At 40.8% G+C, this 27,298-nt stretch overlaps 1 protein-coding gene across 1 annotated transcript in view; it reads right to left on the bottom strand.

The window, feature by feature from the left end:
- BTBD1 (BTB domain containing 1) overlaps positions 1-25,784 on the bottom strand; it is a 35,141-nt gene extending 9,357 nt beyond the window's left edge. Inside the window, exons 1-8 of the mRNA XM_048865769.2 lie at positions 25,320-25,784; positions 15,863-16,019; positions 15,120-15,225; positions 9,667-9,864; positions 9,205-9,397; positions 8,534-8,621; positions 6,383-6,529; positions 5,075-5,183 (exon numbers count right to left, since the gene is read on the bottom strand). Of these exons, the coding sequence (XP_048721726.2) occupies positions 5,075-5,183; positions 6,383-6,529; positions 8,534-8,621; positions 9,205-9,397; positions 9,667-9,864; positions 15,120-15,225; positions 15,863-16,019; positions 25,320-25,672 (1,351 nt within the window). The 5' untranslated portion in view covers positions 25,673-25,784. The remainder of the gene's footprint in view (positions 1-5,074; positions 5,184-6,382; positions 6,530-8,533; positions 8,622-9,204; positions 9,398-9,666; positions 9,865-15,119; positions 15,226-15,862; positions 16,020-25,319) is intronic.
- Positions 25,785-27,298: the final 1,514 nt, after the last annotated feature.

The raw sequence follows: 27,298 nt of genomic DNA on the forward strand, positions 1-27,298 counted from the left end.
GACTGACTGCGTACACCTGTAATTTAGAGCCAAGGCCTGGCCCCTGCATTCAGAATCTCCTAGAAATAGGGTAGCTCTACCCCTGCATGCTCTGGTGGATCCTGGCTAGAAAAAACAATCCATTAGCCTTATACTACCCCTTTAACCAGCGCTGGTTACCTGCTTGTAACCACTCTTTACACAGAATTTTCCCTCTTAAGCCCCCTTACTGAAAGTTAAAAATAATTAGAGGGGTAGCCCCTATGTTATTGTATCAGCATAATTTAGAAATAATTACATGAAGTAGCCAGTATCCAGGGGCACTTGCAAACTGTAAGTAAAATACCCTAGGGCAGCTGCTGCTGCAACAATGCTTTGTCCTTTTTAAAAAAATATGTTTACTAGAGCCCTGAGATTCTCTAGTCCAGTGTTCTTTATGTCCTTGCAAGCCTGGTAGCTAGTGGAGTGGCCTGCTCCTTATTACAGTCTTACCTAGAGTCCCCACTGAAGGATCAGGGCCCCATTCCGCAATGGACAATAAAGACATGAAGTAAAAAGACAGTCCCTATTGCAAAAAGTTCTCCTTCATAAATTGCTATGAGGCAGCGAGAACACATTCAAATTTTGCACAGAAAACAAAAGTCACACTTTGAAACCTAAATAATCTGAAAAAGGATGAAGTAGTAGGAAAAGGTGTGCAGAATGCACTGGTGGTCTGTGATAATGTTCATAACTATATGACCAAGCTATTAAGATAGTTAATACATAAACTTCATATAGCTATTGGACTGTGTTAATGTATTGGTGCAGTTTAATGTGAAGGCAAACCCATAACCTAGAAAAAGGAACAGCAAAACAAACACTCATCTCAGTTACTTTATCAGCTATGAAAAGGCAACAGCCAGGTTCCAGAGCCAAGAGAAGAAAAGGACTTTATATAGTTAAAAAGGACATATAAAGAACCAGCTTAATAGAATTTACTAAAACTTGAACAAAAATTATGTTTACTTAAAATCAGATGGATTTTAGACTTAATCCTTTTCTGCTTGCTGTGTACCTTTGGCTGAATAAACAATGCATTTGAAGAAACTAATTGGTTTTGAGTCACTTTACTCAGCCACTGGTCACAGGGTCGCAGAGGGAAGTTTCCTGTAGGTGCTAAATACAGTCAGGCCTGTCAAATTATCACTGTTGGAAGATAGTCTATAACTCAGGGAATCCAGTCTATGAGTGACTAAATCAGGGACAAGGGGAAGGGAGTGAAACTTATCACTAAAGGGTGCAATTGAAAAAGACTGCCAAGGGAAAAAGTGTAAACATTTTTCAGAGAAGCTGATTGTTAGGTGGTAAGATATTAGGAATGACAGTTGTGCACAGGTAGCAGTCACAATAAGTTAACAGAGGAAGGAGGTGGAGCACAGCCAACTCATGAAGGAACTCAAAATGTAGACAAGCTGTTGGACAAAAGAAGACAGTGGAATAGGGGGAAGGTGACAGTAACAACCAGAAAGGCAGCAGAAACATTCTAAATAGACCTGGGGGGGGGGGGGGGGGGCAAGATTACAGTAACAAGGATAGAAAGGAAGAGGTGGCTACAGAAGTGAAGACATGAGATAAGCCAGGGTGTGCAACATAATACATACAAAGTTCTTTGGCTGGCAGGAGTTTGCTATACTTAATACTGCCGAAGTGGCTGTGCACCAGTTTACCCATTTGTAAAAGTGGTATATAGCATCTGACACAAAGGCAGAATGAGGCTGAATTAACATTTCTAAAGCACTGTATCAGATGAAAGACACTTTGGAAGTGCACCAAAGTCTGGTGCCCACCCCAAAAACTACTTCATACCAAATGAGCACAGGTGGAAAACAGATTTTAATTACCAGGTAGCAGTAATCATAGGCTTAAATGTGTTTTAATTTTCTGCTGTAATGCCTATATGATGCAGGTATTAAGTTATATTAGTCACAGAAGAACCACTGCAAAAAACTTACTAAAAACCCTCAACAAATCATCCAGCAGATCACTAGCAACAGTTTTTATCCTACTCACCAGCTAAGCCTTGAGGATTTGGAAAGAATAAAAGGAAAGCTGACTCCCTCAACACCAAAGCCTTCCTCTAGAATACATAAGCACAACTTTGCTATTACATTCCACATGCATGGTCATTTAACTCATAAAATAGATGCAAGTGGATTTGTCAAAGTTGGCACAAACATACTCAGGTGGGATAACTAAGAGGTATTTACTATTGCAGTAGTAGACCATGACAAGGATTAGAATAAAGGTATGAGAAACAGTGCTTGTGACTGGCATACATTGATTTATTTTTAATTCAACAGTTAACCCTCTATTTTGCATTAACTTTTAAGGGTTTATTTTCTTTGTTTTTGCTATCTTCAGTTAGGAACCACAAGAAGATACATACACTTAAGAGTTAGGGCAATAGAACAAAGAATACTGAAAACTTTAGTAACCCGCTTTACAAGATGTTTTGGTCAGGTTTTTTAAGCTAACTAGTGACTTTCATATGAGAAATGACACATTAGCTTTTATATTTAAATTTCAGTGCCAAATAACGTACCTAAGTAATTCATCATTACCAGACAGGAAAATAATCTATTAGCTGAACTATTTCTATCAGAGAAATAGGTATTGAAGAAAATACATTTTTAAGTGGTTACTGTCAGCATGACAGAACTAGAGGAGATTTCTTAGCACTTCTCAGTGATTCATCTTGCAGTAGCTTATTACATTTCAAGGTAGGCTAATGCTGAATATTCAACATTATCCTATGATTCTACTCCAGATGCATTTTCTCCAGTCCTGAAGTGTACATATTAATGACTTATCTTGGTAAGTAATAAGAGTGGGTAAGAGTAACACTAAGGAGGAAGGGGAATTTCCAACCTGATAATTAGGCTTCTGTGAGTTCTTCTATACCAGCCTAACATTTTTCCATTCAGCAGCTGGAGAAGGAAACCCCACTTTTGTTAAATGTCCCTGCCTCTAGGTAGCAGGCTGGCTGCTTGTACATTACCAATTATATTCACCACTGCTAAAAATATTAAGATTTAAAGGACAATTAAAAGGAGATCTACTGGACACAAACAGTTTTCCATACCCCAACATAGGAAGGCTGAAAGAAAATTGATGTGATCCATTCTTATTACTCACCACCAAACTAAAGAACTACCAGGCCAATACCAGCTCCTTGGCTCAGCAGAGCTTTGTAGTAATGATCAACGACTGAATATAGTAAGTCTCAGCGCAGGTGTATATCAGTACACCAATTATTTTTTAAAAAGACAGTATAGTTTGAAAGCAACTGTAGAATGCTCTCCCCAGCTCTAACTGTCAGGCCTGTAAATACAGGTTAGACCAAAAAAAGAGAATTCAAGTGCACAAAAGGTAACAGAAGTCATCATGGTTTACACAGTTACTGTTGCATTTCTCTTTTCATCTAATATATATTGGCTAAGGCAGCAATAACTGTTTATTACTATACTGTATGTCACAGGACTTCAGTGGACTTCCAATATCTATATCTAGACATGGCACTAGGAACAGCAATCTAAAGGAAGTTTTTCTTTTAAGTTCAACTGACATGCATTTCACTTAATCACAAAAAAGCTTATTTAAACTAAAGAATTGCAGATGTTTTTTGAAGAACTTTTTTTTTTTTACTACATAGTTTAATTGAAGTCCTCTTACATTGCTATTAATGCCATTTTAACTTTAAAGCTGCTCTAATTCTACCTCAGTGGTTACTGTATTTTAAAAAAAATTACAACTTATGTGCAAGCAAAAAATGGTATGGGATTTCACTCATTTTAAGCTTACTTTAAAATAAACATACTATATGATCTAATTACTCCTTATCTGTTAAGATAACATTAGTGACACTATAAATAAAGTCAAAAGTAAGTGTACACACTGTACCATACCTATGCTAGTAATGTAGAACATTAGGGAAACATTCATTGCTTTCAACTACACACTAATTTCTTGTGGTATGGTTTGTAGGAGTGTACAGGATCCTGTGGCGTGAATGGGAATTTTCACACTTCTGCTGTTTAAACAACTGCAGAGAATGCTGCAGAGTATGCTGACCATCTATGTACACTCATTGCACCTTTCAATTGGCTGCACTGCGTCATACTACTTGTAAATATTCTCTGGAACTAAATGCACAAACAGATAAAGTTAAATCAGATCAAGATTTTAGTGTTGGTTAATGCTTGAGCATCCAGGTCTTAGAATACTATTAATAGAAGTCTTGTATTCTCATATCTTCACATTATACATTTTTGCAGGCATATTTATACACAATAGTCATCACCATACCAACTTACACGCTCCAGTACATTACTATAAAATACACATTTCTGAATGAAACCAAGACCATTGAAGTATTGTACATTGCAGATCTCAGCTAAGTATGTGCTATATTTCTTTAATACAATTTCAGATACTGTTTACAGTGTTAACCCAGGTATTTCTTCATGGCTCATTTAAAATAAAATAATAATAATAATAATAAAAAAAAATATAAATCCAGTTTTGTTGCTGCAATTAAAAAAAAAAAGTTGTCATTTGAGTCCATAATGGTCATTGCAAGGGTATTTTAGAGGGAAATGCAAGTTTGGGACAAAGAAAAATAATATACCAAAATTCCATAATAAACAAGGAGATCAAAGGAGAATTTCACCTTTGAAGACAATGTAAGGAGTCAGGAAGTAAATAAACCAACAAAACACAAGATAATGTTTAAAATATAGAGTACTTCTTACTTTCAAGGTTTTGTGAAGAAAAAAAGAACTACATCTGTTAACTTACTGATGTCCTGCCAATAATCATGGAGAGAAAAATAGATTTTTCTGATACCTCCTATAAGAAATATTCTAGTTTCATATTACACATGGAGATTATATATTTATGTAATTTCATAGAATTTAAAAATTGCCACCAATAGCAAGTACTTTATGCCATTGTCAGTCTATACATTGCTACTTGTATTATCTGAGATGAACTATCCTATGTAATTATGTATAAAATATTATTTCTGGTATTTGTCCATCTTCTATCGATGTACCATTGTTGTTACCGGGTGAACTAGAGAAGGAAAAGCAGGTTTTGCTAGCAGTAGGAGATTCATGGATTACTTTCTTCAATCCTTTCGTACCATAATGGGAATCGGGACCCTAATATAAACAACAAAAGAAGTTGCTACATTTTCTCCAATTCAGTTATTTAGAGATTTAATTTATATAAAGCTATTACCTAGATAGAATTACATGCTAGACTAATACAATTCACGGTTCTCCAGAAGTACCACAGAGTAAAGGAATGCTGGATCTTGTTATAACCTTTGAAAGGAGAATTCAGACACCAGCTTGTCTGCTCTTCATCTGGCAACTAATATGCCAGAATGTTTTTACTGTGTGTATTTACTGTGTAAGCCTGTACTAATCTTTAAAGTGTCTGAAACTTCTGGTATACAGATTTGCGAAATTTCATATTTGATTTTTGGATAGAGAATTAGATGAGCTCCCCCAAAACACGAACTCTTAGTAATGGACAAAGCAGCCTATTATGTTTAATGGAGGACTGTTAGAAGAGATAATATGCATAACAGTTAAACCTAAGCTTAAGAAAATGTAAAACATTTTTTGAAGTATATCATTGATTAGCAAGAAAGAATACAGTTAACACAAAGGATAGAGTCGAGTTTTGATGCAAATTTCCACTAATATCTATTACAAATGCACATTTCCACCTCTGCAAGTAAACCAATAGCTTCAAAATTGCATCCGGAAGTAACATTTTTAAACAATAAGTCACAAACCTACCAACCAAGATTTAAAAAAAAGGCACCCCGTAGGAGATTCCCACCTTTATTCCAGCCCCAGTATGCCAAGTACAGAGTTGTGTAGAAATCCCAGGTCTGGCTTAGGGGAGAAATTCCCCATTGTAGGCACTGAGGAAGACAGACACAGGCTGTCTTCCAAGAGCTCTCTCGCAAACCATGATGTAGGGGGCATGCCACAGATGGGCTGGGAGCAGGAGAGAGAGAGAGGGAGGAGCTGCAATGCTGAGAATGTAGGTAGTGCAGCTGCCCAAAGGTAGTAGGTGATAGTTACATTGGGATCTGCTCTGGTTCCTGGATCAGCTAAGCATTGGGAAGGCATAAAGCCACATCAGCTCCACCACCCCCTTGAAAGCCAACTCAAAAACCATAGTCTAGTTTTGCTTTTGAAGTGCTTAAGAAAAAGAGAGAGAGAGTGAGAGACTTAGAGGATGTTTCCCTACCAGGTAACAGTTTAAAAGTTGGGTAAAATACTGGTTCCAAACAACTTTCCACTATGTTCATTTCTACACTCTTACTCTTAAGCATGCTTACTTTGAGCGTTGCACAAGCTGTGTAGGAGATTGTTGGCAAAATTTCTATAGGCTCTTTGAACATAACTCTGAATGTATTAGCAGTTCCATCACAACTAAATCCAGTATCATTTTGTCCCAGCGTCTGATTTTTTTCATATTCAATTATCTGCATATAAAAAAAAATTATACATATAGAAGTGTTTTTTTACCCGTTAATTAGTTTACAATTTTGAAGAAAATGCTAGTCACAAAAAATCCAACCAAGCATCAACATACGTAAGTGTTACATTCTGGGGTACAATTCGGATCAGTGAAGGGTTTTGTCGCTGCCTGTAACCCGGGTACCTCACAAATGCTTTGCTGCTGTAGTTCCCCACCTGGGCTGCTCACAATCAGCCTACCAGCATGCAGGTCACACCCTCAGTGTCTGTGTATAGCTGCAGCCCTGATCCAGCAGCTCTGACCCCCAGCAGCTTGCCAGCAAAATGCCAGTCATACACTGGCTTCCACCAGCCTGGGTTACTACCAGTAGGATGACCCCAACAAACTCCCAAGTCTCAGATTTTCCTCAAAATGTGCATTCTGTAATGTCCAGCCCTTTCCTGGACAATTCAGATATTAAGGTTTGTTGCTCCTGTAAGGAGTTAATATTCAACAGTTTTGTTACTTTAACTGGAGTTATCTATCAGTTCAGTTTAAACACAGCCTTGGAATAAAACAAAAAACAAGATAGGATTTTAAGTGAATTCAAGTGTAAGTGATAAAGTTAGAAATGGTTACAAGCAAATAAAAATGAAAACGTGTCTAAAGGCCTAAAACTTAATCTAGCAAGTTTGGTTCAAGGCTTTTGTTCAAGATGGCCTCTCTCACTCACTAGTTTGCAGCATGATGGTAACTGACCCTTTCCTCGGTCATGTTCTTTCCTAGTGGCCTACAGGTGCTGATACCTTTGTCTTCTTAGGTGAAAGAACTTTGGGTTTTCTGCCCCTTTCTTTTATAGTCCAGTGAACGTTGGAAGTAGATTCTTCTGAAGGTTATCATTCAGAGTAAAGTTTATCCAAGCAGGAAGGAAGGCGACATGGAGTTCGATGGTGAAGGAGGCTCCATTTTTTTTTTTTTTTTTTTTTTTTGCTGAAATGCAAATTTTTCTGTTTTCTGCCATCTCTTCCCCCTGCTGTCAAGGACCCTGTTTGCTACTTGTATGTAAACACACATTCCTTCGTTTACGATAGGCCTATTTAACAACTTTGGCCTAGGCAAGGCTGTCTGGTTTTGAACATGTGCTAACAATCATACAGGGGGAATTCATAACTTTACATATACTGTTAACTATATACATTTCACCATGATATTATTGACCAGCGAGTTATTCGTTTTCCCATGGTACCTCACAAAGCACATTTTGTACAAAGATTATTACAATGGTGTGTCAGGTGTGATTACAAAGGGTGCTTTCAGTCACAATAGGACTACTTACATTAGAATAAGCATTACAGATAACAGTTCCCTGTTCCATCCAATTTCACAAAGCGTAGTACATCCTCAGTAGGGGAAGGTGTGTACCATTTACTAGTGACAGAATTAACACCCGGAATTTTAGTGAATGGGAATTCACCCTGTCATGCGCTGGGAGCAAGAACCAGGAATGTTGATCTATTACAAAAAAATACCTCCAGGAGAAATACTAAGATTTAAGTAAACCTATACTGCTGTCCAAGACACCTTTAAATAATAAATAACTTCATAAACAAACAGGGGCTCACAAAAAGATCTACAAAACACTGCTTTCTTCCAAGAATGTAGCAACACCTCTATAGTACTTTACGACTACAAAATTCTGTTTGTTTTGTGTTCATTTTAGAGATTATACTCTGACTAGAGATTCTATTAATCTCCCTGTTCCTGTGTTAATTTTAAGGGGAGAATAGGAATAGCTTGCTAAAAATAGGAAAGCAGGACTTAGAAGTTTAACTTTCTATCTCAGTCACACCCAAGGGACAAACAATAGAATCATATTGTTGAAGTCAGTTCACATTTTTGTATGTAAATTTGTCATGATCTATCTGGACTGAGTAATTGCTCCATCCTAAATCAAATTCACAGTAAGCCTTGTTGTTTCTTGTAACAAATGTAGTTTCTACTAAGCGGTTTAGTTAAAAATATACTATACCTGTATATTGACTTGATAATCTGTGGGTCCATGAATAGATCCATACAATCCAAATCCCACTATGGAAATTCTTCTATTAACTGTGAACCTGACACAGGAGAAAGGCAAGTTATAAATATCACATTTCAACAATAGTCACAGGGGCCTGACCTTGCTTCCACTCAAGTCAGTGGAAAGACTCCCATTGATTTAAATGGTGCTGGATCAAGCTCAGGATATAGTACTATAAACATTATTTAATAAAGCAAACCAGGCTTATTGTAAAATGAAGTTTTATTAAAGAGATGGCATCCTAAGACCTCAATTTTACAACTAAAGGCCCCCAATATTCCACAAGGATCATTCTGAAGGACTCAGTATACTAAATAACAAAAATACCTCTATTTTGACCAGCTCTGAAAGGAAACATTTTAGCGGTTCCGATTTTAAATGTAGCAATATATGTTATTAATAAGCTATACTCTAGAATCCGCCTAAACGATTTTTCAAGAATTTCCCTTTAATCTCTTATTTTAAATGCTTTTATCTATGCGTGTGCGCACAGTCTACTTTTTAAAATAGACAGTGCAAATGTTATATCCATGCTGAAGCAGTAGGTTACTGCTTTTAATACTACAAAGCAGCATTTGAGTCACATGTCTTCTTCTCCTTGGACAACTCATGACCAATACCTGATTCGGTCACTTGTTCCGCTGTACCCCCAACGGCTCTCCACTTGCTGGAACCTGTTTATGCTGCATTCTTTTCCTCTGAGGCAGCATCTTGGTCGGTCAATATAATCAACTCTAGGTTTAGGATTGACCGTAAAATGCAAAAAGAGATTTACCACTTCCCGATCTGACAAAATTCCAGACTGAGCAGGACCTATGAATAGAAGAAGCATGTTTCTGAGAATATGATATGCTTTAAAATTTTAATTCTGAATTGTTGTATTTAAATAAACAGTGCAAAGTCCACCATGATTTGTCTCAGACCAGAACAACTTTTGCAAGATGGACTGTTTTGATAGGAAGGAGTGAAATGCATTTGTTACTAACAGGGTAGTTGTGAAGGTTTGTAAAGTTAGTCCCTTATTAGTACAGTGTGTTTCTCTTTACATTAACATATTAGTAAGATAAAGTAACCCACATTACCTGCTGCAAACTCTTCAATAGTCATTAGTGGAAAACGGATTAGAGATAGAGCTTTTCCAAGCACTTTCTGTTTGTTTCCTGATGTCACAGGCAGTTGCTGTCTTTGACACTCTGCTTCTGCCCAGCGAACAACAGCTCCAAAGAGTCTACTTTCTCGAATACTAAGTGTGTCTCTTTCTAATACTGCACACAGTGTGTCTTTAAAAAAAAAAAGTTACTAATAAATTTAGGTCAGTTTTCTCCTTTCATAGCAATTTCTGTCTTTACATATGTTAAGTCATCTTAAAGTAGTTTTTAAATTATACAACTTCAGTGAAGAATAAAGTATTTGATTAAAAGCCCAAACTACTTTAATATAATAGAAAACTGATTGACTATACATGAAAGAGATCTGTTTAAGGACTAAATACATTTATTGCAAAAAAACCCACCACAGATAAGACAGTTCTGTCTTACGTGTAAATCAGTCTTCTGGAACAGTGTACAGCATCCAATCCAACAGGTTTTGTCCTGCCCGCCTCCTTCTATAAAACAGCATATGAACTTTCTTCTTGATTCCTAAGACTAGGACTATAGATATAGATATAGATAGGTAGTGCCAAACTGCTGCTCTCATGTCCCAAAGAGTATTTCCAAAGCTAGAGCAAGATCAAGAAAGGAAGTGATCAAGCAGATTGGTGAATGTACAACTACGGGAAAGCCAAATTACTCATAATATAAAGTTGTCCTCATTTGAGTGTCCATCTGCCAATCTGGATCAATTATTGAAATGCAACAACCAGCAGAATGCACAAAAAGAAAAAAGTGACCTTTTAAACAGATAAACATATGGATCCAAAAAAAGCAGTACTAAGTGTTCCAATTCTTTTTATATACACATCTCAGATTTTACCGAAGATCAGTGGGACATTTAACTCATGGCTTTGCAGACCTCTCCACATGAAAGTCTGTTGTTCTTCATACAGGACCTATTAAAATAGGCAGAAATCTATGTCAGGAATCTTGCTAATACTAGAAAAAGCTTCTCTGATTGCCATCTAACATGTGACCATAGATAACTTGTCCTTTTTTTGGAAACCTCTGTAAATGAGACCACATCCAATTTCCTAAAGAAAACTGTTCGTGTGGAAAAGGAAAAAGAAAAAGGAAAACAGAAAACTGTTCCTGTGTCACTTCTGACATCCAGAGAATGTAGTTGCATCTACTTAGACTGGAAGATGTCCTGATTTAGGTGGAAAGGCATGTTATTTATACCGCAGTGGCAACTTGTAATGGGCCAGGCCCCCATTGTGCTAGGCGCTGTACAAACACAGAACAGTTCCGTAGAGAATTTCAAGAAACATTTTCCTGTAGTCTTAGTATGATTTAAAGGTTTACATGAACCTAGCCCCACTAAGAATAGCAGCAGTAGTTGAGATTCCGGAACCTAAAGATGACTAGAGATGTTCCCAACTGAGATTCTTCTAGACTTGTCTATTAGTCACCCAATGTAAGGATTTCACGATCCAATCAGGAAGGATTACCTGGAGAGGGACTCCTAGCGTTCACAGCTGAGCCCACAAAGGCTTGAGGAGGGTGCAGAACAGATAAGTAGACAAGTGTCTACACCTGAGAACATAAGACTGAATAGTTGAAGGCCCTGACAGTTATGTATATACTATGTAGGAGTTCCCAAACAAACTAGAATGATTCAAACAGTTCTGTCTAGAGAAGAGGATGAGAAAGATAATGATATGAAAACCAACTCCTGGGCGAGAAAGCTCTGCGGTAAAACAAGGGATTTTTTTTTCCTAAAGTAAGTTAGGCAATGAATTTTACGATTTTTTAAAAGAAGTTAAAAAAATTTTCTTCATTGTTTACCCAGCTTTGCATTTTATGAATAGGACCTGTGAATTTTTTCTAACAAACAGTTTGAAAATGTACCCAGCTCTCCTCCCCGTTTATCAAAAAAGACACACAAAGTATGTAGAACCGATGTTTTGAACAAGATTTATTGGAGCTGTTTCTAATTGTTTGGACTTGAAGAAACGTATTCAGATAGCGGAAAATCAGATTACCTTCCTCCTTAAGGGCTGTTACTACAATACCCTGAGTACGGAGAAAACATTGTAGGTGCCAAATAGAAAGGATTGGGTAGAATCAAAGACACTTGTGAAAAGTTGGAATGAGCACAAGCAAGCAGTTGCACAAACACAAGCAGTTTAAGGAGAGAAAAAAAATTTCATTTTTTAAAATAAGGCCAGATTATCCATCCTCAATCTGAACTTTCTTCTTTGCATTCTAGCTGATTTTGAAACAAGTCTTGGACATAAGTTCCATCATGACTGGATCTCAAACTGGATTGACAAAGCATCTGGATTCTGAGTGAATGTAACTCATCTCTGGCCAGATCATGCCTGCACATGGGAGACTGTAGGCCACAAAGGGTATGCCTAACCCACAATCTATGCTCTGGCTCAGCAGAACTCGAGTCAGTAGACTCTGGCTTTGTTAACATAGGGCTTGAGCATCTACACACTCATTTGTAACCCCAGGTTAAGAATTGTTGAACCCTGGGTCCAAACTGGGGCTCCAGCGTCTACGCTGTATTATGTGGGTTTGAGTCCAGCCAGCCATATCCCAGACTTCCTAGCAGGGCAGGAAGTAGAAGGGCCGGGCCCTGCAGCTCAGTTGGGTTCAGACCAGGAAAGGAGCCAGATGTCCTTTCCAGGGAGCTGAACTACCCGTGGAGCCCATTGTTAGCTGCAGCAGATGATGACAACACTTCTAAGCCAGCTGGAAAAAAGGCAAGCTATGGTCCCAGAAGATGGAGGAACCAGGAGAGGAAGCATAGAGTGAGCCGCTTGGCACAGAGAAGGGGAACCGGGAACCAGGCCCCAGTCACTGCAGAGAACAACTCAACCAGAAGCCAGTAGGAAGCAGCCAAGGAAAATGAGACTTTGGGTCTGTTGTGTTGCCAGGAGACGAGGCAGTGACCTCATGTTTCCCTGCTGGCCTTACGATATGATCACCAGTTGCTCCAAGGGTCCTGGGCTGGGACCCGGTGGAGCAGGGTGGGCCCAGATCTCCCTACCCCTGGCCCTGCACTCAGGGCTGGGCAAGCACTAACCCCTAGGCCAAGGGGCCTGAGCCACTGCCTGTTTGTTTCTCAGCCCTCCCTCGAGAGGCCTGAGCCGTTGCCTGCTTGTTTGCTTAGCCTATGCCCCGAAGGCCTGAGTCCTTGTTTATTTAATAGTTTAGCCCTCAAGTAGGAGCCCCAAGCCACAGACTTCTTACTGGCCCAGCCCCCATCCCAGAGACTGGAGCTACCACCTGCCTAGGGGCTCAGCTGCAAACCAGGATGACTGGTTGCCCCACTTAAGTATGAACACCAATTCCCCACTGCCAAAGGGGGTGTCCTGGAAGAGATCCAAGGAACCTTACACCACCAATCCACTGTCCAGGGAACAAAAAGTCAGTGTTTGGGATTGTGGAATACTTTTGGTAGACTCTCAGAGCACTAGTCCAGAGGGGCTGCGTCTACACTGCAACGCAATAAGGCTTGAACCCGGGGTCCCAGCTTGATTTAGGCTCTAACGCTCTACCCCATGGGGTGCAGGACCCTCAGTAGGAGCCCTCAATTAGGGCAATTTGCATGTAGATGGATGGATGTTATGTTTCAGCCTGAGTTTGAACCATGAGCTTATATTGCAATTAGATGTATTTAAAATGTAGGGCAGAGAAAGAGGCCTAAAAAGAGAGGAAACCCAGTAGTTGAAAGTTAGCAAATTTTCAGCAGTAGTAAGTCAAAGTCTGAGAAAGCATGCAGCTGCACTAGCTGCAAAGGCAGGATTGTATTTATACAGCACTCAAAGGCATGCTGTGTGCTTTACAGACAGAAAAGAGGAAAGGTTCCTGTCCGAGAGAGTCTGCATACTAAACAGACAACATATAAACTACAGACAGCAGGATAAAAAGATACAAACAAGAGTGTTACATTCTTAGCACTTATTTTCTTGCATATAAAACTAAGGGATAAATTATAAACAAGTGTAACCTGAATCAACTTGAACCTCATTTACTCACTGTTTAATCCTTTTCTGAATTCCTCATCATCTATTCTCCCACCCCAAGAAAAATACATGAGTTAACCTTAGTATAGAGTCCCATTTGTTTCTTCCTTCCCGGGCCTCAAGCAAAATAAGCTTTAGTCCCATCTTCTTCTTGTGTACCTCATACACCATGGTTATTTCCTCTCCCTTGCCTCGACACAGACACTCTTCTTAACACTTTGCTGAGGTTGGTTGTGATGAAGTCAATGGGGTCAGGTAATGTAGTGCTTCTCCTGCCAATAGTCTGTTCCCTCCTGGGAGTCTAGGCTCAAGCCCACTCATAGGCTGGAAGCTGATGTCAGTCTGGGCTATTTACAGTACTAAGTTTAGTCAAGAAGAATATACATATGCTGCTTTCCTAGCTGAAAGTAGGCAGGACCAGCCCAGTAGTTGAGCGGGATTGGCAAATGGACACTCGAAGAAGACTAATTTAACCATAATGCTTCAACTAAAACTGAACATGCAGCAAAGGTATTTAGAAAACCAATTTCTTTTTTTTTGCCATATTGGCAGCAATTTTTTGGTAAATCCAATGATAGGCAGTAGTAACCTAAAGCAAAATTAGAGGCAGCACTATAAATGTGTCATATATAGTTAAAACAGGACCAAACCAGATAAAAATCTGGACTGTTTTCAAGTCAGACACTCAAGCTTTTTTAGTATTTTCCCACAGATTTAATCAGACATCACACACAAAGTATTACTGTAACAGAAATGTATAGTCAAAATTCAGAAAAATTCTTCAAAGATACATGAAGATGCAAAAGTAGTAACATTCACAATAAGATAAAACTTATTTTTTATGCATTTTGCTCTTGTATTCAAACTTATGTTAGTCAATGTTTCTTCTGCAGTGATAGAAAAATGAGTGCACTACTGTGGCCAAAATAATACTGAACCACTAAAATTCCTACACTAATTAGACAATGTAGACTAGCATATAAAAATGTTTGCTTCGTCTTTCAAAATGGTATTGAGGTAAAATCCTTGTACTTTTAATAAAGTTCTAACTAATTCTAATCAATGTGAGCATAGATTTTTAAACCAAAAATCTGATCGTAAACCTGTCAAGTTAAAACATCAGTTTCAACATTATGTGATACCTGTAAACCACTATGTTACAAGAGGGTCAGTTATTAAAAGGGTCAAGTTAAACAAGTCAGTCAGGACTAATTTATTTGTTTAAATGGCTAAGCCTTTTAGCAGAGTGATGGTTTTTATATATGGGAATCTTTTAGAGCCTATATATTGTACATGTTTCAGGGCAAGCTTTGACCAAAAGGTACACCATTTAACAATGCAAATCAATACAGTTCTTTTACAAAGTTTAAATTCATATTCTGGTAATAGAAGGCAACTTACCTATGTCAATATCAGTAAAACCTTCTGCACTTATTGCATCCATTGTACTTTTGTCTATAGTGTCAAGACAAAGACTAGCAAGCTGAGGTTCATCAAATAATCGAGCCTATGGAGATAATATATTGTTTACAGACAAATGGTATGAGTCTGGTGTTGCAACCAACAGATTTATGAAGTAACCCAAACAAACAAGTTTTTACTCCAGAATAATGGATACATTCTATTTAGACAGCCCCAATTTACCTTTCAAGTATTCCTTGAGTTTGTGTCAAACAGCCCTTGAATGATGTACTTCATTAAGAGTTTTTGTATCAGATTTCTCCAATTCTCCTTCCTGAATATTATTATTACACTGCCAAAGATAAATCTCTATATTTGAAATTGCAAGTCAAAACTACAATATTGGATCAAAATAGACAATGTTCTCAAAGAGCCTCAGATTAACTCATTAGAATATTAATATTAATAGCACTGAAGAGAGAACAGACCTCATGTTTATGATGTTCCAATAACTATATAAAAATACATTTATTTACAAGGCCATTTTCCTTTATATTATTTCATACTCAAGAAGCTGAGTGACAAAGCTGCAATAAGATGCTCGCAAAAAGACTGATATGCCGCACAGATAGTTCTACCACAGACTAAACTACCTAGATATCTAACATTGTGTAAATTATTAGCTCTTTGGGGGGTGATTTATTAAGCAATATTTTCATAAACCAACATTTTATTCAGGTTACCTGGGTAAGAAGCATAAAGGCATTATCTGCTCTAAGATGTTTAGTGAGAAATTCCACACAATGTGCTTCCAGGGCTGGGACTGCATACTTCTTGGCAGTGTAGAGAGTAGTCATAACTGTTTCAGGACCAATCTGAACTTCATCTGAATAAAGAAACCTGGAAATAATACACAAATACAGAAGGATAAAAGGGATATAACTGAGGGAGAGCTGAACATACCAACTAAATTTAAGAACATGATTAACAGCCTCTTCGTGTTGACAAAACAAATTAAAGAAGTGCACTAAAAAAGTTTGGTACTAGTTAAGATGTGGCAGCATGTTAGCTTATGAAAAGCTTATGCCATTAGAGCTGCATAAGAAGTGTAACACTCCCTAAAAACTAATCTTTCTGTACTGGTTTATTAGATATGTACAACCTGTAAAGAGCAGCTGAGCTGGCAGAATTACTTTTAGTTCATTAAATCGATCTGGTTCAATATCAAGAACATCTTCAATTTGAGTATCAATGCCTCTAGTTCAGGGGTAGGCAACCTATGGCATGCATGCCAAGGCAGCACGCGAGCTGATTTTCAGTGGCACTCACACTGCCCAGGTCCTGGGCGTTGGGTAGGGGGCTCCGCGGGGCAGTCAGGGGACAGGGAGCGGTTGGATGGGGCAGAGGTTCTGAGGCGGTTGGGGATGGGGAACAGGGCGGGGTGGATGGGAGTCCCAGGGGGCCTGTCAGGGGGTGGGGTGGTAGATAGGGGCCAGTCAGGGGACAGGGAGCAGGGGGGTTGGATGGGTCGGGGGTTCTGAGGGGGGCAGTCAGGGGGTGGATAGGGGCGGATGGGGGCAGGAGCCAGGCTGATTGGGGGGCACAGCCTTCCCTACCTGGCCCTCCATACAGTTTCATACCCTGATGTGGCCTTGGGCCAAAAAAAGTTTGCCTACCCCTGCTATATTGTGTATACAAACCTGAAAGTCTATAGGGCTTATGAAAAAGTAGCTGAGAACTGTTGGCACTCAAGAAACTAACATAGCTGCTACTATGCTCTAGATCTGCAATCTGATAATTTCTTCATGAGTAAAAGGTGTTAAAGGGATCAACAGGTTACCTCATTTCCTATTGGTTTTAGGTCAACATGTAACAACTGCTCAAAAATCCAGACTCTCCAACAGTAGGCAGCTATCTAGTAATATCATTTGACTAATAAACTTAAAAAAAGACTGCAGAATTGATGGTCCCATATTATAGCCACAGAGTTAATGAAAAAATGGACAGCACGCATCACAGCTGGTCCTTTCATGTCAGCTTATATGCTTTTAATAGGTACTAACAAAAGCATGATTTGAATTAGTCTGTAACATAGGCTGTGTAATAAAACTTCGGAGTTATTTCACAAGCACTGTAGATAGATACTTTTGTATATATGATAAAGATTTAGCGAGCTAGTTGTCAGGAATGGTGGAGAGGAAGGGGACGATTAGAACAAATGGTTTGCTGTGCTGTGCAAAAGGGGAAGACAGCAGGGGCAAGGTAGCAACCTGGAATTTCCCCGTGTCATGGATATATTTTGTTACTGTGACTCAGGGCCCTCGGCTGGTACCCTTGTTGAGGGCTTATGTCAGAAGGAAAGGGAAATAGTTGGAAACAAAGAACAGTTGAAAATGATTTTGGGAAACAGTTTGATTTTGTACAGGAGCATGATAATGGTCTCTGGAAGCCTGAGAGCTTTACTGGTCCTGGAGCATTCCTGCAGCTTTGTAAGGAGATGGTAGATAACGAGAAAGATCAGTTAAAAGGCAGAAATAGAGGAGTTAAAGAAAGATAAAACTGAGAAAAACAAAGACATCCAGCCTGAAGGCTGAGTCAGACACCCTCTGTGCTCAGATAGTGGCACTGCAGACGCTGGGGTGTGACAGTGAGCAAGAGAGTAACAGGCTGGAGCAGGAACCGTCTGGATTGAAACAGCAGACAATGGAAAGTGATAGAGTATTTTAAACTACAAATTAAGCAGCTGATTTTTCAATTTAAAAATAAAATAGCTCATTTTGAAAACTCTCTCTCATAGGGTGTGGATTTTTTTAAATGACTGGAATATCAAGCTTACAAAAGAGTTTTCAAGCTTTAGCAGATTTAAATATAGTGGCGTTAGTGAGCATTACTGTAACAGAAAAAACATTTTGGTTTACTCATTTAGTACAGCTTCTATAAGCACATTCATTAAGTCATGGCTGGCTTGGGTATATTTTTTTAACTTTATTGCTTAGAGCTTTATCCACAACAGTTGGTATGGCAACACCCATTTTTTCATGTTTTCTGTCTATATATATCTTCCTACTGTATTTTCCACTGCATGCATCCGATAAAGTGGGTTTTAGCTCATGAAAGCTTATGCCCAAATAAATTTGTTAGTCTCTAAGGTGCCACAAGTATTCCTCATTTGTTTTTGTTTTTTTTTAAAAAAAGAGTTCAGAGTAACAGCCGTGTTAGTCTGTATTCGCAAAAAGAAAAGGAGTACTTGTGGCACCTTAGAAACTAACCAATTTATTTGAGCATAAGCTTTTGTGAGCTACAGCTCACTTCATCGGATGAAGTGAGCTGTAGCTCACGAAAGCTTATGCTCAAATAAATTGGTTAGTTTCTAAGGTGCCACAAGTACTCCTTTTCTTTTTTTAAAAAAAAAGAGTGAGAGTTGCATATCAGCTTGGTAGGCTTGGGATGCTCTGAGAATATACTCCTAAGAATCAGCCACCAGAGGCCAAAAAATAATGCAGCAACTTGTAGCAATGAAGCATCCGATATAACCAAATACTTTTAGAGTGAGGAAATTTAATCCACACTAGGACAGAAATGTCAACATACCAATATATGATTTATGCTTCTTTGTCTCGTCTATATTAGGAAAAGTTGGGTGCATAATTTCTTATCTGAATGTTTCTAGTGTGCACATAGCCCTTTATACCAAGACAGTCTCTTTTTTCCATCACAATGCCTTTTGTGGGATTTTCCTGAGACAAGCAATAAAGCATTTTGAATAAATTCTTAATGTTTAAAAATGCTGAGTTAGAAAATAGAGAGACAGGCACAAGAACTATTAAAAAATTGCAAAACAATGAGTGTTCTCCAAACTGCTAGGGGATGGTCAACATCTGACTTGAAGATCTGGGTCAATGATCCTGGAGCATTTCCACAGTACCCCTCCTTTTCCAGAATGGGGAACTCTGTCTGAGTGGCTTGCTTCTGAAGAGAGTGAGTGAGAGAGAGTGTGTCAGTAGTTCTGAAACTTTGTGTGTTGCAGCCTTCTGTTTGTTACAGGTCTGAACTTGCCCTCTGCATATCCTTTTCTGCATCTCACCTGTCTACCCAATCTTTCTTTTTCTATCCATTTTCTAAGTACACAAAATTTTCAGAGAAAATTATATTTCCTCAACACCTCTACTTTTCTCTGCCTCCAATTTTCAGCCTCTCTCTTGCAAAGTTCTCTCCCCATTCTCCCTCTCTTCCCCAGGTCCTGCATTCTCATATTCCCTCTTTCCAGGTTTATACCTCATTGTCTCTTCCTGTAAGGCTTCAGTATCAATTTTCTCTCCCTCAGTGTATCGGTAAGAATGTGAGAAAATGTTCAGAGGCAATTCTTTTATAAAAGAAGCAATTAAGTTCACTAAGTCCCCCATACCAGACCAGACCACTTCCTTAAGGAGAACCTCCCCCAGAAAATTTTTCAAGGATGTTTATTAGGCCCCCAGCAATCAGTTCTGTGGACACTGGTGAATTTTATCTTCTTAGAACACAAGAAAAAAAAGCAGAGAACCCTACCTAAACTCACCAGGATGCACACAAAATCATCCCAATGGTCCCACAACCACTGCAGTTGCTTTGCCAGAACTCTTTTGGCCTTTGTTTAAAAAACCCTACAGGCAAGAGGAATATTGGATGGTAAGTCAACAAACAAAGGGCAAGTCTACACTACAGTGCTACATTGGCGCAGCTGCACCGTCGCTCTCCCCTTCGGCATAAGTACTCCACCTCTGCGAGAGGTGGAAGCTATGTTGGCAGGAGAGCATCTCCAGCTGACACAGCATTGGTGTGGACAGTGCTCAGGTTGCTGTAACTTTTTCACACCCCTGAGCGATGTAACTTACACTGACTTAAGCAGTAGTGTAGGCCAGCCCAAAAACACAGTCTTTTTATTTCTTAAACCTTTGACCTCAACCAATAATAGGTTTGTTTTTTTCCAGAATGGTTTTTCCCCAGAGATAAGTCCTCAGTCTCCTCCTTTATCTGTTTGGTTATAATCTTGATTGCAAAAAGTAAACCCACAATAAAATCATATTTTAAAAAAAGTTATTACTGAAGGAATAATTCTATTACTTTAAATGATATAAATACTTTAAATTTAAGCTTGAATGTCAATACCCTCCTTCCAACATCTCTAAGTCATTTTCTAAATACCTTAATACTTTTAGGGTTTGGCTTTTTGAACCATCTATCAGAGACCGACAACTCTAATAACCAAAATAAGCAGTTTTCCTTTAGCCAAAAATAAATGTTCACAAAGGCACAGAAAAAATACTTAATTACTGCATAAAAGAACTAATGAGCAATTGTTTATGCTGTTCGATTACTTATGGGTAAGGCTACGATTTAGTCACAGAGGTCGTGGAAGTCACGGAATCCATGACTTCCAGCAACCTCAGTGACTTCAGCCTGCTGTGGTCGGGAGCGACAGGGTCCCTGGCTGCCTGCAGGGGCGGGGAGCTGCGGGGTACCTCTGCCGCCTCTGGCGGCCTCCTGAGCTCCAAGCCACCGCAGGCAGTGGGGTACCCCACAACTTCAAACTGTGAGTTCCCGGCCACCATGGGGAGGTGGGGGTCCCAGAGCTCCCAGCAGCGAGGGAACCCCTGGAGCTCCCAGCGGCCATGGGCAGTGGTGGGAGAACCCCCAAGCTCCTGGTGGCTGCAGGCCCCGCGGAGCTGCGAGGGTACCCCGCAGCTCCCAGCCCACACGCTGCAGGGATACTTTGCAGCCCCCCGCTGCTGCAGGCAGCTCCTAGCCCCTGCTCTGCTGCCTCGCTTCAGGTGGTGTGGGGACCCACAGATCCCCATTTTGTCAGGAATATTTTTAGTAAAAGTCACGGACAGCTCACAGGCAAAAAAGAAAAAGTCACAGAAGCCGTGACCTGGCCGTGACTTTAACTAAAAATATCCATGACAAAATTTTAGCCTTACTGATGGGCATTGTTCTTAGTAATCTCTACACTTTCCCCAGAAAACAGAGCTAAAAATAGACTGTTTCAAATGGAATGGACTAAACTTCATGCTTATTATTTCCTCTGCTTAAATTTGTTATATGCAAATATGTTTAAGTTTTGTATTTTAATAACTCCCTTCCTCCTTCCCCCGTATTAAAAGCAAGCAGAGAAGATAGAGGCAGACTTTCTTAAATTCTGATGTAGATTCCAGTTGCATATGTAGACCTACAACAAATAGCATTTTAGGAAAAGGGAGAACTGACTTCTTGTTTTTAATCTGATTTCAGAGTTCAGTAATCTGTACTTCTGCAGGAATTGATAGCCTTCACAAACTAAAGCAGTAAAGAAGAGTGCCTTACAAAACACAGACAAACTCCTGTCTCTGTAGGTAGATAAGAGGGAATTAATTTCCAAGTTCTTTGTTTGAAATATTACTTGTAATTTAAGTCCTGTACATTTCCCCAACAAAAAACTAACTAACTTTAACCTTACAGTGGTAGGGGGAAGAAGCAGAGTTCAGATTGATTTGGGGACTTGACGTGAGAATTTTCTAAAGGCTTGGTATATACTTGGAAAGTTTTGCTGGCATAGCGTATGTCAGTTAGAGATGGTTTGGTTGGTTGGGGGGTTTTTTTTTGGTCAACATAGCTATGGTAGCAAAACTTCAATGCAGATGCAGTTATACCATCAAAAAAAATCCTTTTGCTGGTAATAGCTTATTTCACTTGGGGATCTGGTACAAACTGTTCCAGCAAAAGGCCTTTTTTGCTGGTATAACTGCATCTACATTAAGGTTTTCCAGTATAGCTCTACTGGCATAGCTTACCAGGGAGACTTTCCGAGACACAGAAGTGTAGGTAGGTGCCCAACATCAAATAGCTAGGAAATTCTCATTTAGGGTCTCAACAACAACCTCTTCTTCACCTGGCAACTCATTTGCTTTACATAGGCAGGAGATCACTACCTGCATCATCCCCTGCCACTCCAGCCTCATTTTTGTCCTCTTGGATATTTATTACAATACAGGCTTGTAAAAGAACACTAATTTTAGAAATTACATATAATCCTTGCATTCTCTTCCAGTATGCATTAGGAAATGGGGTCATTTTAACTTTTGTATTCTCAGTTATAATACTGAAGTCAATTTTCAAAAAGCGTACAGTAGGAAGAAAGAAATGTCAAGCATTTGTTTGTATTAAAGTTTTCAGTGGGACGGTGTTTTTTTTTTTTTAAAACATACTGAATTTTTATTTTGTGCTTATGTTGGCATATCTAGAATTCAGACACATTCTAATGGCGTAAGTGTATATTTCCAGACCAAATGGCTTCCAAGATATGGTAACCTTTAAAATATCACCAACCCCTTAGTCTGCCAGTGCTTATAAAAATATATAGAGAGAGCTGAATATAATAAGGCCTTGGATCATTATATAGTTTTTCTTACTATAGTACTGCAGGACCCCAATCAGCCCACTGTGCTAGTAGCTCTACAAATACACAATGGCTCCTGTCGCATTCTAAGGCCCCTATCCTTCATCCATTTTCATAATGTTCAAACTGTAGCCTCTTTAACACATTCTTAAATTTTTAAAGTTAAGAAATTAACTTAAGAATTGAAACTTAAGTCTTTAATCCTAAACTTTTTCTACTTAAATTTGACCTCTAACTATGGCTGTTGCTCTTTTAAAAAAACCTTGCATATACATCGTTTTTCATTCTTAACATGAGAAATAACATTTTATCTGCAACATACACCTTTACCTATTCCCTGTACACCAGTGCCTACCCAGTTTTGCCATTCCCTCATGACTAAGGCTAAGATTTTGTCAGATATTTTTAGTAAAAGTCACAGACAAGTCACGGGCAAAAAAGGAAACTTCACAGAAACCCATGACCTGTCCCTGACTTTTACTAAAAATATCCATCACAAAATGGGGAACCACTAGGCTGCAGGGCCTGGCTGGGAGCTCCAGGGGCCCCAACCACTAACTGGGGCTCAGAGCTCCATGGTCCCCCTACCCCGCAGCCCTGAGCTGTGGGGTCCTCTGCCGCCAGAGGCTGGGGGCCCAGCCAGGAGCTTCAGGGTCCCTCCACGGCCACTTAAGAGTCCCCCAGAGCCCAGGAGCTGCAGGAGCCACTCCTGCTGCCCGCGGCGGCCGGGAGCTACAGGGTACTCCCGTCACCTTTGAGCTCAGGGGCCCTGCTACCTTGGGTGGCAGTGGTATCCTGCAGCTCCTTGCCGCCTTCAGGCTGAAGTCATGGCAGTCTTTGGAAGTCACAGATTCCGTGACTTCTGCGACCTCCATGATAAAATCGTAGCCTTACTCATGACTGAACTTTGGAGCTGTAAGTCCAGGTCACTTGTGGAGCAGGAAGGGGATGTTCTACTAATATCCTCAAGCCAATGAGGAGAGCAAAGGTCAGCTGTTGTTCCACTCTGCTTTTCCTCCCAGGAGATGCGGCTTTTAAAAGTCCACATCTGGCAAAAGGAAGCTCCTGGCTAAGAGTATGGGCAGGTGCCCCATTCTCTTCACCCTTCATTGCTTCTCTCTGTTGGTTCCTAATGTAAAAGGCAGGATGTCCCCACTCTACTCTAGAAGTCTTGTACTACTCCACTGGAGAAATCTTTGGAGGGTCCTAAATCAGTAACTTTCTCTCCAAAACCTTGACTATGAAGAAGGACCTACACCAGCTCCACTGTATTCCATTACAAATAGATTGGGGGAGGACCTGCAAACAGTCTCCAAATATCTTAAGGGCTGTTACAAAGCAACAGTAATGGATTTCTCCACATCCGCTGAAGGACAAGAAGTAATAGAATTAATCTGCAGCAAGGGAGACTTAGGTTAGATCAGAGGAAAAAAACTTTCCAACATGAAGGATTGTTAAACTCTGGAATAGGCTTCCAAGGGAGTGAAACTCCCATCATTGGAGGTTTTTTAAAAACAGGTTGGACAAACACCTGTCATAGATGGTCTAGTTGTACTAGGTCCTGCCACAGTGTAGGGGTCTGGACTTGGAACCTCAAGAAATTATCTTCCAGCCCTACATTTCTATGGAATTCGGGATTTTAATCAGTTTTTATATTTTATAAAAAGTTTAGCCTAATTGAAGAGTTTGAACAGAATTTTAAGCGTTATCTGCAATTTATTCAAATTACCAATTCTCAGTAATAACCCTGATGTACAATGTAACCTTTTTCCTCATATAAACTGCCATTGACAATTGCCACCTAGGCCTCAAATTGGCTAGTTTTGTGTAGGTTTGAAATAGGTTAGATGATCATTCCTTCCCACCCTGTAATCTCTGCAATTGCCAGATATCATAGACAACATGTGGGTCAATAATAACTTAATAAACAAGAATAGCAACAACAAAAACGATGATCTGACACCAAGAAGCATTTTTTTACTTGACCCAAGAATAATAAAATCCATGAAACAGATCAAAAAACCACAACACAGTACAGCAGACCCAATTCTTCCTTTATGCATTATTTGGAAAAAAGTAATTGCAACACACACAGAAGAGATCTATTATTAAACTACATCTCCCACTGTCTGGCTTCAAAGGCAATCCCTTTGCAAGGGCACTTAATTCTCCTAAAGTAAGCATTTTCTTCTCCAGGAAGGTATAAGAATAATTTGCACAACGGGCAACTCCAAATAAAGCCTAAGGAGGGTCCAAAACTAAAGAAGAGTCCAAAATCACAAGAATTCTTGTGCAGGGAACTGGCAGTTTGACCTTGTTTGCCAGACCACATGATGGCTGCGCCTGGTTTCTATCTGTTTTGTGCTAGGTACAAACAGGTCACGAATACATGAAGCACGCTGAATCAGTGACAAGAGAACGGGGAGGGGAGGACAATGCAGAAGCAAGCAGGCATACATAGGTGCAGGATGGAGAGGGCCAGGCACCAGCAGCAGCCATGAGGGGATATAATTAGGGCTTCTGCAGCCGGCTGGTTTACAAGCAGTGACACTCACTCCTCAGCCCCACACAGCGATCAGAAAGGGGCGGGGGTACGTGCAAGGACACAGGCTGATCGACCCGCCAGCTGCTGTCTGCGCTCAGGGCAGCCCAACGCCAGCGGATAACCCCCTCCAACCCGGCGCTAGGGCGGACCCCGCCTTTCTCCTCAGCCCCCGGCCCCACCCCCGCCGGCTAGTAGGGGCGCCCTTACCCGCCGCCGGGTCTCCCCCACCCAGCCCCGGCCTGACCTGAGCAGCGCCAGGAAGGCGGCGGGCTCTACGTCGGGCAGCTCGATCTCGGCCGAGGTGGTGGCCATGCCACCGTTGAACATGGCGTCGAAGACGGCGCTGCCGGCGGCCAGCAAGAAGCGGTGGGCGGGGATGCGCTGCTGGCCGGGCCCGGGGGGCCCCCCGCCGCCGGGCTGCCGCGGGCCGCCCTTGCCCACCACGAAGCGCACGTCGCTGAGCAGCTCGTTGGTGAAGAGGAAGGCGAAGCGCTCCTGCAGCGAGCCCTTGGTGGCCTGCCAGTTATACACGGGCTCCCGCTGCAGCGCCGCGGGGGCCGCCTCCGGGGGCCCGCCCGACCCCCCCGCCGTCGCCATCGCCGCAGCCGCCGCCCCGCGCGCCGCTCACTCCGCCCGAGGCAGGCACATGCCCGCCGCCGGGGCCTCCAACACTCGTCAGTGTCACAAACGGCCTTCCGTCCGCGCAGCGGGCGCTACTGCGCATGCCGCGCCAGCGATGTGCGCGTGCCCGGTGCGATCGGCTGAAGGCCTTGCCCTGACGCTGCCCTTCCTTGCCTTCACGAGCTGCTGTGGGAGCTGCGAGGGAGCAGCATGGGTGCAGGGGCTAAAGGGGCAATAGAGGTGGCTGGAGGGAAAGGAGGGGGCAGACAGGCCACGTCAGGGACAGGGTGCAGGAGGGTGTTGAGCAGGGGGAGAGGGCTGCCCGGGGGTGGTAGAGGCGAGAGACCCCAGGAGAGAGAAGGGCACAGTGTGTAAAAGTTACTGTGTATGGGGTGAGCGCTGGGCAGTGGTGGCCAGGATAGGGCGCACCGGCGCAGGTGGCCGAGGGGCTGCGTTACTCACTGCATGGTGCATCCCAGCCAGGGCTTAAATGCAGTCAGAGCTGTTCCGAGCGGAGCTTTGGGGAATATTTTCAACCTTCCTGGAGGGTTTTTTTTTTTTTTTTTTTGGTAGTATGCTGGGGGCGGGGGCGCTCTGGGAAATACTCCATAAGAATTTAAGCCCCGATGTCAGCATTCCCTCTTTACAGCTGTGTGTGAAAGGCACAGTGTAGTGTAAAGCCCAGATGAGGCTGCCCTTCTCTATCTGAAACGATGCACTGAGGTGCTGAAAGAAACTTGATTCAGTGAAATATTTGACACACACCTCTCCTAATGTTGGAGAGGCTGATGGTAAGAAAGGGAAAAAGGAGTATACACCCACCCACCCACCATATAATAGAGCAGTTAAGGAAACAAAACGACTTCCTAGATTAAAAACAACTAGCATGGTCAGTAACATATAGACACCATGGAAAAACCTGGATAAGGATCAGGCTTGGGTAATATCACCACACGAATAAATACCTCACACACATCTGGTAGAGCCCTAATGTGATTACAGGTTATAGCCACCTAGAAAGTGAAATTCATAGAAATTAATTCTAGCCAATGTTCAGTAAAAAAAATATTTTATACTCATGTATGAATTAAGTTAAATGGTTTTTTGAATAACTAATAAATTAAAATGACTGTGATGTGGCTCTCCATATGCTTTATGGAAATATGCTTATGAATATGACATAACTGGAATATGCTTTATGCTAAATACCCCTTGTATGGTGCCATTAGAAAGCTTGTAATCTACTAAATTTGTGCTCATCCTATTTGTTTGCACGTATTATTTCTATTATTTCTGGAGTTAGGAGACTAAGATATAAACTTGTATCACTGATATAAACATATTAAGTGGAGGCCATTAAGCCCTGGTCTACACTAGGACTTTAGATCGAATTTAGCAGCGTTAAATCGATTTAAACCTGCACCCGTCCACACAATGAAGCCCTTTATTTCGACTTAAAGGGCTCTTAAAATCGATTTCCTTACTCCACCCCTGACAAGTGGATTAGCGCTTAAATCGACGTTGCCGGCTCGAATTTGGGGTACTGTGGACACAATTCGATGGTATTGGCCTCCGGGAGCTATCCCAGAGTGCTCCATTCTG

Source organism: Caretta caretta, chromosome 10 (genome assembly GCF_965140235.1).
Source record: "Caretta caretta isolate rCarCar2 chromosome 10, rCarCar1.hap1, whole genome shotgun sequence".
Classification (NCBI taxonomy): domain Eukaryota; kingdom Metazoa; phylum Chordata; order Testudines; family Cheloniidae; genus Caretta; species Caretta caretta.